The following is a 15945-nucleotide window of genomic DNA, read 5'->3' as shown; positions in this document are numbered from 1 at the left end:
CTAGCCCTTTACGCAGACGACACAGCCATCATTTCTCAGCACCCAACACTTAACGCCACTCTCAATCACCTTCAACTTTATTTAACAGACTTGGAGTCCTGGCTCATTACCTGGAAAATCAAAATTAACGTCGCAAAAAGTGCCGCCACCGTTTTCTTTTCCAGAAAAAGGAACGTCCATAGCCAACTCCCACCACTCAGGTTATTTGAAGAGGAGATAACCTGGGTGGATTCCTATAAATATCTGGGAGTTTATCTAGATGCGAAGCTGCTCTGGAGTACCCATATCAACTATACAATAGCCAAAGCAAGAACCGTCAGAACCCAACTAATGTCACTCATCAACCGCACCAGCAACCTCTCTCTCAACAACAAGATCCTCCTTTATCGCAGTACCATCCTTCCCATCCTCACCTATGTAGCTATCATCTGGTCGACCGCAGCCAACAGCCATCTAAAGAAACTCCAAGTATTCCAGAGCGTCACGCTTCGCATACTCACCAATGCTCATTATTTCGTCCGGAATGAAGTGCTCCATAACGATCTCAAAATTTTACCCCTAGATGCCTTTTTTCGGCAAAATTCGGCCAAGTTCTTCAATAGACTTTCTCAGATTGAAAACTCAGTCTTGCATTCACTTCCTGCCTATAATCCAGCAGAGCCCAGCTCTGCTAAGCGACCTAGGAGCGTTCTTGATAGAACATTTAATATCTTTCCTAGGAAGCCAAAGCGGAGGTGCTTGCTTGACTAGGAATTCTTTCTAATTTTAAATTTCAACCAGCACTTCACGAGCCTAACCCGGCGACCCCTAACTAACTCTCATTTTAACATCATTGCCCGCCAGACCTAATCTGGCCTCGTTCTTTGCGACCTACATCTGTACCACTAAACATGACCCCCCGCCATTTATCAGGACCTCACCTTTTCATATATCACGGACCAGACTTATAGCATCAAAGTTAACTTTAAAAATAGGCAATAATGAAAATTAACTTATTAAACTAATTTAACTTCTAGTAAAAATTCGTTAAATCTCAGACTTAATTAATCCTGCAATAAATAATCTATAATCTAATCATTCCTGCAGAGCACCTTTTACTTAATTTTAAGTTACCAAGTTTTTACACAGGTATCACAAGCTTGCATTTCATCACTTCACGACTTTAATCCACAATTAAATTTAATCTAGTTTCTCTTTTAATCCATTTTCCTTCCTTTAATTCCCCTTGCTTTCCTCCTTTAGCTCAATACTCGTCCCTTTAAATCCTCTTCCAAAAATTTCTCCGTCTTTTTCGCAGTTAACTTTCCTCACGGTTCTTTTCCGCTCGAAAAGTTGCTCCTATTCTCTACTCGCCACGGGCGGTCGGAGAACTTTTCGCCTTCTTGAATAGACTATCCCCCCCCTCCTCTTCGCTCCTTCTTCCCTGGATTCCAGTTTTAGTCGCAAGACTCTTCCCCCCCCCCGCTCATCCCCAAGGCATTAGCAATCACTGCGGCTGTCCGTATTACCTAATATTACCTTTCCCAAGCCTTGGAACAATATGTTTCCCGGCTGTTCTCTTCCAACCTTTCCGATTCCATTAACGCAATGCGTTCCGGAATTCGCCTCAATCAACACCTCTCTCTCTTTCAATCTTGGATCACAAGTTGAAACCAGAAAGAATTACTCGTCCCTTACGTGGACTCCTTATTCATTTCTTTCATAGTAAACCCTTAACGGTTTGTTCATTTTTCCTTCAGCCAATGCTTTTTCTTATTCAACTCAGTTTCCTTATCGAAGTTGTGGAGGTAATTGCATTAAGTTGCAAAGGTACTCCGGAAGACAAACGCCTTGGGCCAAGGAGGAAAATTAAAGTGCAGAACTTAAGATGTCTCACCTGGGAAGAATTCTGCCAGAAAAGAATGGAGGATTATAAAAAGCAAAAAGATAAGTGAAAATTTTCTTTGCTCATTTAAAATTCAAGTTCAGTTTATATCATGCTACTTTTCTCAAGTGAGAACAAGTGTTAAATGCTGTTAAAAGAAAGAATTTTGAATTCGGAAGTTTGTGAGAAAGTATCTTGTAAATATCCTTTAGTCGGAAAGACTTGAATTTAAGATGAAAATCGTTGTAAACTTGAACTTAAATTTTAGAAAAAGATTGTGAACTATGTATAGCAACTGCATAATTTGTGATGTAAAATGAATTAAAAATTTGATATGTTAAATGTGGGAAAATGTTAGCCTTGAAAGTAAAATTTTAAATGTTGATTGTAGAAATATTTTAAAGTTAAACTCTGTTTAAATGAACGATTGGAGAGATAATATAGAATGAATGTAAAAGTTATTCTCTCCAGCCAACCCCTAAAGTTTAAATCACGCTCTCTTTAGCATATTAGGTGCAGTTTTGTTAATAGAAAGTCCTTGAGGTCTTCGTGTGTCAAATTATAATAGCTCCTAGATTGTGGTTAGTTGGTATAGTACTGATCGTGGTAACACAAAACTGACACGTTCATTTCATAAGAGAACAAATGTGTGGAGAGCATGGGGGGAAATGAGTTAAAATGTGTGTGAATGAAATCTGTTTGAGGGCCAAGTAAAGGCAATAAAATGTAATTGGAAGGGAAATTAGAATATTTCTTAGAAACAATGTACTAATCCTTTTTTCCTTCTAGACATTTTGGAAGGACCAAAGCTTGTATCATACTGATGTCTCAAGACCCGGAAGATATATGTAACAAAAGCAGAGGTAGAAAAAAGATTTTATTTTATTTAGTCGTAATTTAGGTTTAGATCATTAGCAAAGTTGGCCCTAAAAGGAAGATTTCAATAATGGTGTTGGTGTTGGTGTATTTAATTATGGCAAAGCACACTAGGGCTATCTGCCTAATGGGAGGGATGCCTTCGTGGAGGACTTTCTAAGGGAAACTGGCTCGTATACACGTTACACATGGGGAAAACCACGAAAACACCCATGCAGCCAGCCCGTTCGCGGGATTCGAACCTCGGACCGAACTACCAGTGTTCAGCGACTTTACCGCTCGGCCGCTAGATTTCAATAATGAGACTGTATTAAGAATTCGAAAGTTTTAGAAGTTAAACTTTGAGTTGTTAGGAAGGTTTTCTAGAATTTAAACTCTTAACAAGGTCGTTGTGAGACCTTTTTCTTCGAGCAATTCTGGTGGGGAAAGTTGTAATATACATCCTAATTTTCTAACAGTTATTTTAAGTTTATACTTTTTTCTATCTCTTCTAGCTTCAGCTTACAATTCTTTACCAAAATGAGGTTTTAGAATCACATTCAATGCAAGTAGTAGCAAAGTAATATTTAAGTCGAAGTTCAGACTTCGAGAGAGAGAAGAGAGGTACTGAATAGTTACAATACTACATAGGAGAAATTTTACATAAGAAGTTAGTTCTGTATCTGAAAAGAAGGTTTCTCTCAACCAACATTGATTTCAGCGAGCTGATTTAGTTACCTAACTTTGCTGTTTGTTACCTGAGCTTCGTCTCAATGTATCCTACGAGGCGTATGGCCCTCCTGTGCTTATTTTCCTACTTGTGGCTACTGTTTCGTGTTCTATGTTCAATTATATTACTACGGAAATCACAAACTTCAAGTTAGAAGCTGAGATTTACAACAACCTCCCTGACAACGATGCTCGCGACCTTTTTTAAAACGACTAAAACGATTCATCAACCAGTAGTTGCTGCAACAGCAAGTTAGTTCTGCAATGATAGCTACAATTACGAATTTAAACAACTTCCAACTGTTAAGCCGAGTGTCAGACGCGCTGAAGGTGCTGCATGTTCCGATGAGGACATCAGAAAATACAAAGCTTTGAACGAGAGTTCTGATTCGATAACGGTCCGAAAGAGGACAGTACAAAACGCACTCGAAAAACCTATTCTCCGTAACACTACCTCTCACCCTCCCCTCCTGAGCATTCTGATTCACCGATTGCTGATCCGGCTGCTGATAACCTAACGCTACGAATACCACTCCAAATGTTCAACCTACACCAAACGACACCTTCAACTAATCAAAGCACCTTAGGACGAAAACCACCACCTGTTATGATAACAGATTAAAGATTCACCTTCCATCACGTTATAGCTCTATTAATTAGTTATAATCTGCAAGCTTAACGTGATTATTACTTACAGTTAATTCGAGGTGACTTTAAAATTCAATCCAAAACGCCTACATTACAGACAAATAATAAAAGTGCTCACAGATGCAGGAGTTCGGTACCATTACTTTGAACTACCTGAAAACAAGTGCATTAAAGCGGTAATCAGGAGTTTACCTGCTTATACACGAATTGATGAAATTACGGATGAACTATTGCTAAAGGATAGTGTTGCAAGAGTTAATCAAATAAAACGCAGACGCAATGGTGAAGTGATAAATCTTCCCTTCTTTTTAGTGACGCTAGAAACGAAAGAAAAATGTCGTAACATATTTCAGGAAAAATTCTTAAACGGTGTGAGAACTACTATGGAGCGTTACAATGGACGTGCTGGGCCCCTGCAGTGTTTCCGCTGCCAGGGGTTTCACCATGCACAATCGCATTGCAATCACGATCCTAGGTATGTTCGATGAGGAGACTCACATGAGTCGTATGACTGCGACAAGGACAGAAATACCCCTCCTAAGTGCCCCAACTGCCCAGCAGGTGGGACACGCGGTAAACTATCGCTGATGCGAGAAGTTTCCCAAGCCAAAGCCTCCCTTACAAGCTAAATCTTATGCTGACAGAGTCATCACAAAAAATCATATTCACAAGACCTGGCAAGCTGTCTCGCACCAGAAGCAATTTCGAAGGCAAAAAACATCCTTAATGAACTTAAAGCTTCGTTACTATCATCAAGGAGTCTAGTCTCCCTCGCATCTTCAAACAGCTCATTCAGGATATGAAAAATGCACCTCAGGGCACTACAAAAGCCAGCAATGGATAAATCTACAAAAACTGGAAATTTAATACTTTTTATGATATGGAACTCAAACAGGTTCCAAAATCAGAAGCAGAAACTGCAGGAATATATCTACGACTATGATTTAGACATAGCGATCATAACTGAATCGCACGCACAGCAATGTCATCGACTTAACATCCCAAATTTTCATATTTATCGCTGTGATAGGCCTTCCCATCGCGGCGGAGATGTTATTATTTGTGTTAAAAGGAATTTACCTTCGTGCCTCGTGAAAGCATGCAATGACTTTGGCTGTGAATTTGTGACTGTATGTATTACCATCCCGATGTATAAAGATATTTTAGTGCCTTTTATAATCCACCACAATATAATCTAACTGAAAGTCTGCTGGATCTACTTTCATCTCCGGATAAAACTAGAATACTCGCAGTGATTTAAATGCAAAAAGCATTGTTTGGAAGTGTCGTCGTAGCAATTCTAACAGCAAAATTCTTCAAGATTGAAATTTAAATCATCCTGTTGCAATTTATACACCTGACGAGTACACCTATAGTCCCGATAGGATAGATTGCTCCGGTATTTTAGACATTGCTTTATCCACAGCTACAATACCTATCACACTAGAAGTTATTAACGAACTTTCGTCTGATCATCTTCCAGTCATCACAGCTCTGTGTGTTAAAAAAAAATCTCATTTTCACAAGAAATTCACAGATTGGTTACATTAGGAAAACATCATAAAAACTCTGCTAGTGATTTACGTAATTTAAATAGCGTTAATAACATCCACTCTGCTGTTTCTCCTATCATTGATAAAATAGAAAATACTGTAGAAGAAGCAAGTGATACTATCGACAAAAATGAGGTGCCTTTTTCGACTTCCCAGAAATATTCGACAACTGATGAGACAGCGAAACTGTCTAAGAAACGTTTATCACCTCACGTGGAATCCGGTCGCCGAAAGAGCGATAATTCGCCTCAACAAGGATATCAAAAAAGCCGTGAAACTGTATAAGGAAGAGAAGTAGAGCGAAAACATTTCACAATTCATAATTCAAGAAGGTTCTGTTTGGACTCTAATTAAAAACTTTAACCAAATTACGTCTCAAATTGCCCACTCTGTTACAATGGAAAAGTGGCTATTTGAAATAAGCATAAAACAGATATATTTGCTATACACTTAGAAACACAATTTACGCCAAATGAAAGAATGCCAGTTGACAGGTACTTTAAACTTCTCACATTACTACAGTTAGTCAATAAAGTCTGCGTACATCAAGAAAAGTAATATCAAATCCAAATTTTAAGGTACGAAAAGTGTAGTTTCCTTAAGAAACTACCCTTTAAGGTACGAAAAGTTTTATTTTTTAAATATTTAGTTTCAATAAGGGACTTTGAAATTATTTAACTGTAATATTTTCATATTTAATAATTTATGCACACTAATTTTTAAAAGATAAGTGGCCAGAAATCAAAGCCAATAAAGTTTGCGTACAACGCGAAGGAGGCGGTGGATTTCTTATCTAACTTTTAAACTTCAAATTTGAGAATACAAAGAAGGTTACACTTTCAAGGTCATTGACCTCCGAAGCAAATTTCACGTTGATTGGAAGTTGCCATTTCTATTTTCTTTGACGAAAATGACAACCAATAAAGAAATTCCTTTAGTTACGAGACAACTAATTATCAAATTGAGAGATGAAGGTAAAACTCTTCGTTATATTGGTAAAAATCATTGGAAAACCATTTTCCTAGTGTGCAAAGAGTTATTCAAAACTATCTTGACACTGGTAGTCTTGCTGTAAAACCAAGATGTGGGAGACCGAAGAAGCTAACGCAGAGAGAAGAAAGAAAAATTCTTTTACGAATTAAATAAAATCCTAAACTTTCCGCTGCAAGCATTGCAAAAGACATTTTTTTAACTAGCAACAAGGAAATTTTTCCTGAAACTGTACGAAAAGTGCTGCGAAAGTCCGATTATCATGGACGCAAACCTAGGTCTATGCCATACATTTCCGAGACAAATAGAAAAAGAATTGCTTTTGCCAAAACATATTTAAACTCTTCGCAGGACTTCTGGAACAATGTAATTTGGTCAGATGAAAGTAAATTTACAATATTTAAAGTTAGTGGCCACCCTATTGTATGGAGAAAACCAGGAACAGAACTGAATCTGAGATATTTAAATCCAACTGTCAAACATGGAGTTGGCGGTGTGATGGTATGGGGGTGTATGTCGTCGAAAGCAGTTGGAAATTTTCACATTATTGATAAAGTCATGGATACGTATGTTTATCTGGATATTCTGAAGAAAAATCTACGAGACAGTGCTCGAAATTTAAACCTTTCTAATACCTTTATTTTCCAACAAGACAACGACCCGAAACATACAGCTAAAATTGTGAAGGAATATCTCCTCTATCACACTCCAAGACAATTACGTACTCCTCCACAGTCACCAAACCTCAATCCAATCGAACATTTGTAGGCAAAATTGGAGAAACTAATTCGAAAACACAATATTACGTCGCGAAATAAGCTAATTAGTAAATTGCAGGAAGAATGGGCGAAATTTACGTCGGATGACACTGAAAAACTAGTTCAGTCAATGCCCAAACGTCTGCAAGCTGTTTTGAAGAATAAAGGATATCCTACAAAGTATTGAAGTAATGTAAAAAACTTATATTTTGCTTTTTTTTAAAGTGTATGCAGACTTATTGGAAGGAATTTCTGAGTTTTTTTGACAAAATATATTTTTGAAAAAATGTAAAAAGTATTACACTGATATTATTTACTTTTTATTTCAGCTTACTATTTTAGCTAATAGAAGAAAAAAAATGCAATGATTAAAATACATTTTTCTATGCTTTAAGTGTTTTTTAAATTTAAAATTTAGTCTGTACGAAGACTTTTGTGACTAACTGTAAGTGTACGTGACTGGCTTAATTCAACTTTTTTTAAAATATTCCCAAATTCGTCACTTCTGCTGAAATTGCACAAATAATTAAAAAACCTGAAGCCGCGTGAAGGGCCTGGAAACGATGGAATAACAAACACTGCAATCAGGAAACTGCCTCCTAATGTTGTTTGTAAATTGACAAGCGTTTTAAATGCATGTATGTTTCATTCCTACTCTCCAAAACATGAAAAGAGCTAAAGGGATTCTAATCCCAAAGCCTAGTAATGATCACACGAAAACTGACGGTTATTGTCCTATCAGTTTATTAACAGTTCTTGGAAAAAATTATGAAAGCGTATTACTTTCTCGTATGCAACCTTATCTTACGTCTTATCTTATCTTACTTAGTACCGGATGAGTTTGGATTTTTCTAGCCAAACTTTCGACTACTAAACAGCTCGTGAGAATTTAAGTGATGTATTTAATTATGGCAAAGCACACTAGGGCTATCTACCTAAGGGAAGGGATGCCTTCGTGGAGGACTTTCTAAGGGAAACTGGCTAGTATACACGTTACACGTGGAGAAAACCACCAACTAGTGAGAATTACGGAGTGTGCTGGTTCTGCACTTCATAATAAACAGTGTGCTTCTCTCCTCATGCTAGATGTGGCGAAAGCTTTCGACCGCGTCTGGCATGACAGACTTATTTCTAAACTCATCTCCTGTCATTTTGACAGAGAACTGCTTCTTACGATTCACTCGTTCATCATTACCAGAACTTTCAGTGTTTGTGCTAACGGTGCAAACTCCTCCTAAAGATTTACTTTAGGCGGTATTCCACAAGGCTCGAGCCTAGGACCGATTTTGTATTTATTTTATGCCGCAGATTTCCCAAAAATTCAGCAAAATGATTACATTTGAGCCTGCTATACGGATGACACCGCATTAGCGGCGAAATCCGCAAATGTGTATCATGCAGTCGGCAAACTTCAAAACTTCATTCACCACATTGAGAAATGGTATGCAGAGTGGAAAATTCAAATTAACGCGTCCAAATCACAACTTCTGATTATTCGGAAATAAAAAAGGAACGTTCCGCTCAAATAAAAAATAACTTACGTTTTTCAATGAATCTATTCCTGTCTTCTCTCAAGCAAAATACCTTGGAACATTGTTTAACTATCGCGTCACATGGATTGACCACGCTAATAACGTGCGAGATGGGAATCTAAATATTATTAAATGGCTTTATCCCATCATTGGAAAATACGTTTTACTAGATTTGGATAAGAACAGACTCAAACAGGAACAAATGCGTATAATTTACTATTCCTCTTTCTGTTATTAGGCCAATAATAGCCTATGCTTCCCGGTCTGGACAACAGTTACTGAGCAGGAACTTAATAAATTACAGGTGGTGCAGGACAGATACCAGCGTATCGTAACAGATGCCCACTTTTTTGTGAGGAATAAGTGTCTTCATGATAACCCCTAGCGAAGTTCTTACGCAAGATTAATACGCAATTCTATCAGGACGCACAAGATTGCAACATTATCAATCATTTCAATCTCTTCAGCTATGAAATTCTGCAAGATCGGACTTGCACCTTTTCACAGCTTTTATATTAACTGAAGACCAAAGTTTCCCTGCATAGGATTTAAAATTGTTATTGCAACTCCATACTGTGAAAACTCAATCATTCTAAATCTTTTTTCTACTTTTTGTAGGACTTCTGCTTCTGCTATTTTAGCATGACATATAAATATTCTGTAAATAGAAGTCTACTTTCTGACAAAAATATGTATTTCATGTTTTACGTATTGTATAATTCTGTAAAATGTGTTTTTTCACATCCCTCAAGTGACAAAGGAGTCACAAACTTTCATTCTGTTCTCTGGACCCACTCAAGCATTTCTGTACTTGCATCGCTCCTTGAAACACCCATGTTACGGCAGCCGGTATACAATTTGCATGTTTGGCAAGCTAGACGCAGCGACAGCGGCATCTGGAACTGGAACTTCGAGAGAGATAATTGGCCAACCAGCGGCCGGTAAAGTCGCTGAACACTGGTACTTCGGTCCGAGGTTCGAATAACGCGAACGGGCTGGCTGCATGGGTGTTTTCGTGGTTTTCCCCATGTGTAACGTGTATACGAGCCAGTTTCCCTTAGAAAGTCCTCCACGAAGGCATCCCTTCCCTTAGGCAGATAGCCCTAGTGTGCTTTGCCATAATTAAATGCACCACAACGAGAGAGATAATTAGGATTGCTCAACAGCGCGCGTTTGCCTTTTGACTACGTCTCTCTAACTGTTGCTACGCTCGGCCGTATTACGTACCTTTAGATAGCTTCGCTAGCTAATTTAATATTACAAGCCGACTAGTTTAGAAATTGTTTTAGCTTCGGCTAAATCTCTTTTTGTTAGTCATTAGTTAAGTTCTTATATTTTTGAGTTAAGCGTACTTTGTTGTACATCCTGAGAAAGGTGTCATCTGTGAATCTTTATTTTGAGCAATAAAGAGTTAAACCTTCTTGAGTTTACGTTTCCATTCTTGGGCTTAAACAATTATTCGCTTTGTAGTTCACTAGGTTCCTCAACACTAAGTTAATAGATAAAGGGGAGGAACATTACAATGTCTTTAGTTAACCTGCTTGTTATAGTTGTAGAATTATCAACAATTTAAAAGTAAGTTCGGCTCGGCCTAATTTTTTAACATAGCAGACACATTTGTTTACATTTGAAACTTAGCAGAATGGAGGATTTGTTGCCAATCTAGAGAAATTAATCTTCGCAACAACAAATTAACGTCTTCTTTTTTATTATTGCGAATTAAATTAAGGGTAATCCATTCTGGATTTATCATTTAAGTTATTAAATTATCTCATATATTGACTCAGCATAGCGTCCACAACAAATTACGTCAGTTTCTAAGTCTTTTTGCCGAGTGAGACCAAAAGTCAAGGAGCCAAAAGTAAACTTTCAGTTTTGTGCACCGAAAAATATGCCTTCTTGCCCGCTGGATGTTTTTCTATGAACCTGGTTCTTTCAATTTTTAATACAGATATTTTGAGTTTTTATGTATTTTTGCCTTGTCGCGAAGTCAGAATTAAATTAATTGAATAAGAACTATATTTCCAGTGAAATTCGGGTAAATAAGTTTAAATGAAATGCAGGAACAAATGCGTATAATTTACTATTCCGTACAAGGAAGTCATGGGATGTATACATCAATTTGTTTTTTAATTTTTGCGTTTTCGAGTTTCCATATATCTCATGGAAAATTTAATTTGCAATTTAAATTATTTAAATAAAATAATGACCAATTCAACTGTAGAACACAGTTTACAGTATAATCTGTATTTTAATGGACATTTTAAGAATTTTTTTAAAAAATAGTGATTTATTTTTAATTAAAAGTATTTTTGTCCAAATGTGCCTGCTGTGTTCATGTTTTAAGAGACATGACATATTTCTAATTCCTTAAATTTATTGCTGCTTAACATTTGGATTTTTGTAGCATTGATATTTGTTTTTGTTCCTCCTATCTGGAGATATAAAAAAATACAACCATTCTTCGCTGTTCAATACACGAACAAATGAATTAACTTTTGTATCTCCAGACTGCTCTTATATGCAAGGAATATCTCAGGATATAAAAATTGATAATGAACCGTTTTAAATTAAGTAATATAGTTGCTGTTTATTCGCCACTTTTTTATGATGCATTTTTAATGAATAACATTTTTAATTTATTTAAAATCGAGTTGGATTCTCAAAGATTGTTTCACTATTTTACATTATGAAGAAATGTAAAAGTATAACTGCAGTGTTACGTCACTACCGCTTTATGATGTCTGTATCAAACTTCAATTAGTATTTAAAGTTGCTATAAATTTTCAACATTTTTATCTCATGAGAAGAAACATTATCAGACTTACGCGGAAGCATATCAGCTATCTGTAGTGTAGACGTGGGGCTGAAATTCCACGTCAAGCCATAGCGATTGAAAGAATTTTTTCCTTCAGCCAGACATGAGTTTTTTGTCTCTATCCATCTTTAAACTCTGATTAAATGCACATCATATTTTATCTTTCTTTCTCTTCACAATCATTTTGTTCGTAACTTAACTTAAAACCATTATTTAAAAAAGATATAGATTTCTTAAGAGATGCCAAATGAATTATCTATCCAAGCAGGAGCGTGAAAGGTTTTTCTCCTGAAGTAATGAGAAGAATAGCGGTTTTCTTTCATTCCGGAGAATTAATTCATTCCGGAAAATTTTACAGTATTTTCGTAAGTACTAAACATTATTCCCAAACGGTCATTTTCTCAGCTTAGCTTGCATTGCTGATGATCAAATATATGTTCTAATTAAACACTACAATTATTTCAGCATCCTCAGATTCTTAGAGTATTTTTTGAATCTGACATTTTATTAATTATAGCAAAATACGCGTAAGTTATCATTCTAAACTGAAGTGATGTCTTCCTGGAGACCTTTTCTAAGGGAAAAGAGACTTTAAAATCCATATTATATACTAAGAAAACAATGAAACCATTTATATTATCGCCAGAGGTAGAACCCAGAATGAACTGCGAGTATTCCATAGCTTCAGAATCTCGGCCATTGGTGGGCTCTTTATAGATTAAGGAAACTATAATAATACCTTATAACTTAATTAATTTCTACTTTCTATGCTTTTCTTACTAATCTTTCTGATATTTCTTACTAATCGTTACGCTTTTCTTATTAATAATTCTTATGTTACCTTGTAAAATCATCCCCCATACAGTGGCTGGACGTGAACTAAAACGTGAATACACAGTTTTAGTTCCTGAGAATGTTAAAAAAAAATCTGAAGTGCATTAAACTCAAACTTTAAACATCATTTCTTTGAAATATGTTTTTAAGAATTCTTCTTTTTTGTATTAAATATTTTTCCAAAAATGAATTATTAGGCTTGAAAACTAATATCTTCTGTTTTGAGCGCAAAAATCATGTCACAAAAGTTATCAGATACATACAGTTTAATTTAAAAAAAAATTATAATTTTTCTAACATTTTGCTGTATTTTTATTAGCTTTTAAGATGTTATTTAATCTTTGTATCTTTTGTATTTTAAGATGTTATTTAATCTTTGTACCACTGATTCAAATATATTTCTAAAATTTCTAGTTTAAGTTTTCTCTAACCAACTTACCATTACTAATTTTACTGCAGTTTTACGGAAGCTCCAAATTTTGCATTCCATTTTAGCCAAATGATTTCAATAAAGCCTAAATTTGGTCGCTGAGTAGGCGTTTTGAGTATTTTAGGACAGTAAGACAACAGTTAGAGTTGCATATTCATAGACACATGCAAAGAATTTTTTGTTATGGCAGAACTGCACAAGCCCATTTCTTACGGTAGAACTTGAATAAAGTACTTTGTTGATAAAATTTTTGTGCTGATTATGTTAAATTTCATTTAAAAATATCAGCACATTTATACGATGCATTATATCAGAGGGCTTACCAGCGGCCGAGCGGTAAAGTCGCTGAACACTGGTAGTTCGGTCCGAGGTTCGAATCTGGTTGCATGGGTGTTTTCGTGGTTTTCCCCATGTGTAACGTGTATACGAGCCAGTTTCCCTTAGAAAGTCCTCCACGAAGGCATCCCTCCTCTTAGGCAGATAGCCCTAGAATCACACACACATATTATATCAGGAGTCGGCAAACTGTTCCTAGACAGAGTCAGATTGTAAAAACTTAAGGTTCGGAGGACTAAGTAGCAAACCTGAAGATATAAATGGCTAATTTTCTCATACAGAAGGGGGGGGGGAGGAATTAATTTTTTTTATGAAGTGATACTTTTGCATAATATACACATTTTACTAACACTTACAAAAGAAAAAAAACGAATAAAAGATTTACATTTACATGCTAAAAAACGTCATCATTAAAGAGACTGAAATTTCTATGTGAAGAATGTAATTGTTTTTTTTTATGATGTAATATTTCATCATATTGGAGTTCGAAAATAAGTACTTCTAACCATTAAAATTGTTTAGAAATGGTCATTTGTTAACAATGAATCTGAACTGCGATTTTACAGATCTTACTTTCGAAAATGCCTTTTCGCATTTGCAAGTACTCCCAAACGTGGATATCCATCCCTTGCATATGGTTTTAACTGAGCATATTTCATCTTCCGAAAGATATTCATAAAACTGAGTTAGACGGTTTGCTTTAAACATCATTTTGAACATATCAACATTTTGCAAACCAGTCACTTATAGCTGAAGGTGTGATGGAAAAACACAGAAATATCTTTTGCACCTGCACAAAATCCAAAAACGCTGTTGTAACTGTAGTAAATGTTCAGAAAACGTATTCTGGGCGAATTTTTATGTAAATGGGAATTTCGCTAATATTTGAAATTTTTTACAACATGGAAGATGGTCAAATTTGTTTAATGTTATTTGCTTTTCAAACAATGCACATTTTCAACTATATGCCTTTACGATAGAATATATTTCACATATGAGTACTGTTTTTCTTTGCAACTTTAAATTGGATTAAGATATCCCACGACGTCTGTGAAAAAGGCTAATTTCCATAGCCATTCGCTGTTCAATAATAAAGGTTGTGAGCAATTTTTCCCATCTAGTAAAATATCTATAACTTCTCTCAGTTCGAAGAATGTTAACAAAACATTCCTATTGCTGAGCCATCGAACAGCTGTATCATAAGACATGTTAGGATTTTCAGCTTCAGTCACTGATAAAAGTTCACGAAACTGACAATGGTTAAGTCCACGACAGCGAATGAAGATATTACTGATACGATTTCTTCAATAACGGATGACAGATCTAGGTGTTTCCTACGAAGAGCTTGCTGGTGAATAATACAACGAATTACCAGAAGTTTTTAAGTATTTAGCATTTTCCAAGCCTTATAAATTTGATTAATCCTTTCTCTGTTCCACTCGTATTTTTTCCACTATCGGTTGTGATACATTTTAATTGATTCTGTTGTAATTTGTATTGTGTTAGCTGTTTCTCAACTTTCTTCAAGATATCTTCATCTGTAGTTGTTCCGCGCAGACTATTCATAGAACCTAATTCTTCAGTCACCTCCAATTCAGCACTGATCTCTCGAATAAATACCAGAAATAGGGCAGTATCAGTGATAGCTGTCAACTTATCAAGAGCCAACGAAAACAATTTGACATTTTTTGCCGTGTCTTTTGATTGGCTCTTGAAGTGGCTCTTGACATCCTCAAGTCTTCTAACAGTTGCTGGCATACACCTTGTAACATGGCAATGTATTATCCAGTGTATTAAGATTAATTAGCTTTAACGCCACTGTATTAAGTACCAAATTTGTATGTATGTTTATGTATTAGTGTATTAGCATAATGACCACGTATGGTTATCTAGGTAAAGGTGGACGTGGCGCTATACCGATTAACCGTATTGGTAGAGGTGTGGTGCCCACGTCCTCCGTCGCATGTCGCATGTGTACATTTCTTCGTCTGCTCCAAGCAAACACGGTTTAATTAATTTCACAACCGGTAAATGGTTTTCCTTTCATGGGTAATAAATGGCAATTCGTATCATTTTTTATTTTTACAAATAAATTGCGTTGTGATGAAACAGTCTGTTTTAAACTTGCCAATTCTGATTATCGTTCATTTTCTGTGAGGTTTGAATACCACGTAGCGTGCTTAGTTTCGTTAAGATGACATGTATTGCACTCTTAAGGCACGGTTATTATGTCATTGCATATTAAACATAAAACTTTGTCATTTAAATCTATGGCAAAATTACTAGCACTCCCATTCTGCTTTAAAAGCACAACATTCGAGGTCTACTTTTCTCTTCTTATTTGATTTTGAAAGTGATATGGTAACGGTAGACAAAAAAAAAAAAAAAAAAAAAAAAAAAAAAAAAAAAAAAAAGAATAAAATATTGCAAATTACCTTGACAGAAGATACTGCGCGCACTGCTATAGCAAAACTCGCAACTCACTCGCGCGGGGCACAATGCACAAACATTAATACTGCTTTTAAAAATAACAACAAACAAACAAATAAATAAAAAAAGAGAGAGAATACGACAAAAGCGCCACTCGCGGCCATTATT

The 15945-nt window shown here is 35.9% G+C and overlaps 1 protein-coding gene across 3 annotated transcripts in view; it reads right to left on the bottom strand.

The window, feature by feature from the left end:
* Positions 1-13451, bottom strand: part of LOC118201268 (uncharacterized) — a 74255-nt gene extending 60804 nt beyond the window's left edge. Inside the window, exon 1 of one of the 3 annotated variants that reach the window (XM_085823692.1) lies at positions 13335-13451. In XM_085823692.1, coding sequence (XP_085679818.1) covers positions 13335-13423 — 89 coding nt within the window. In that variant the 5' untranslated portion in view covers positions 13424-13451. The remainder of the gene's footprint in view (positions 1-13334) is intronic. The other 2 variants (XM_085823691.1, XM_085823690.1) reach the window with 2 other exon arrangements.
* Positions 13452-15945: the final 2494 nt, after the last annotated feature.

Source organism: Stegodyphus dumicola, chromosome 9 (assembly GCF_044657685.1).
Source record: "Stegodyphus dumicola isolate Sdum_Otavi_A_Nest chromosome 9, ASM4465768v1".
Lineage (NCBI taxonomy): Eukaryota > Metazoa > Arthropoda > Arachnida > Araneae > Eresidae > Stegodyphus > Stegodyphus dumicola.
This window is presented reverse-complemented; position numbering and strand designations above follow the sequence as displayed.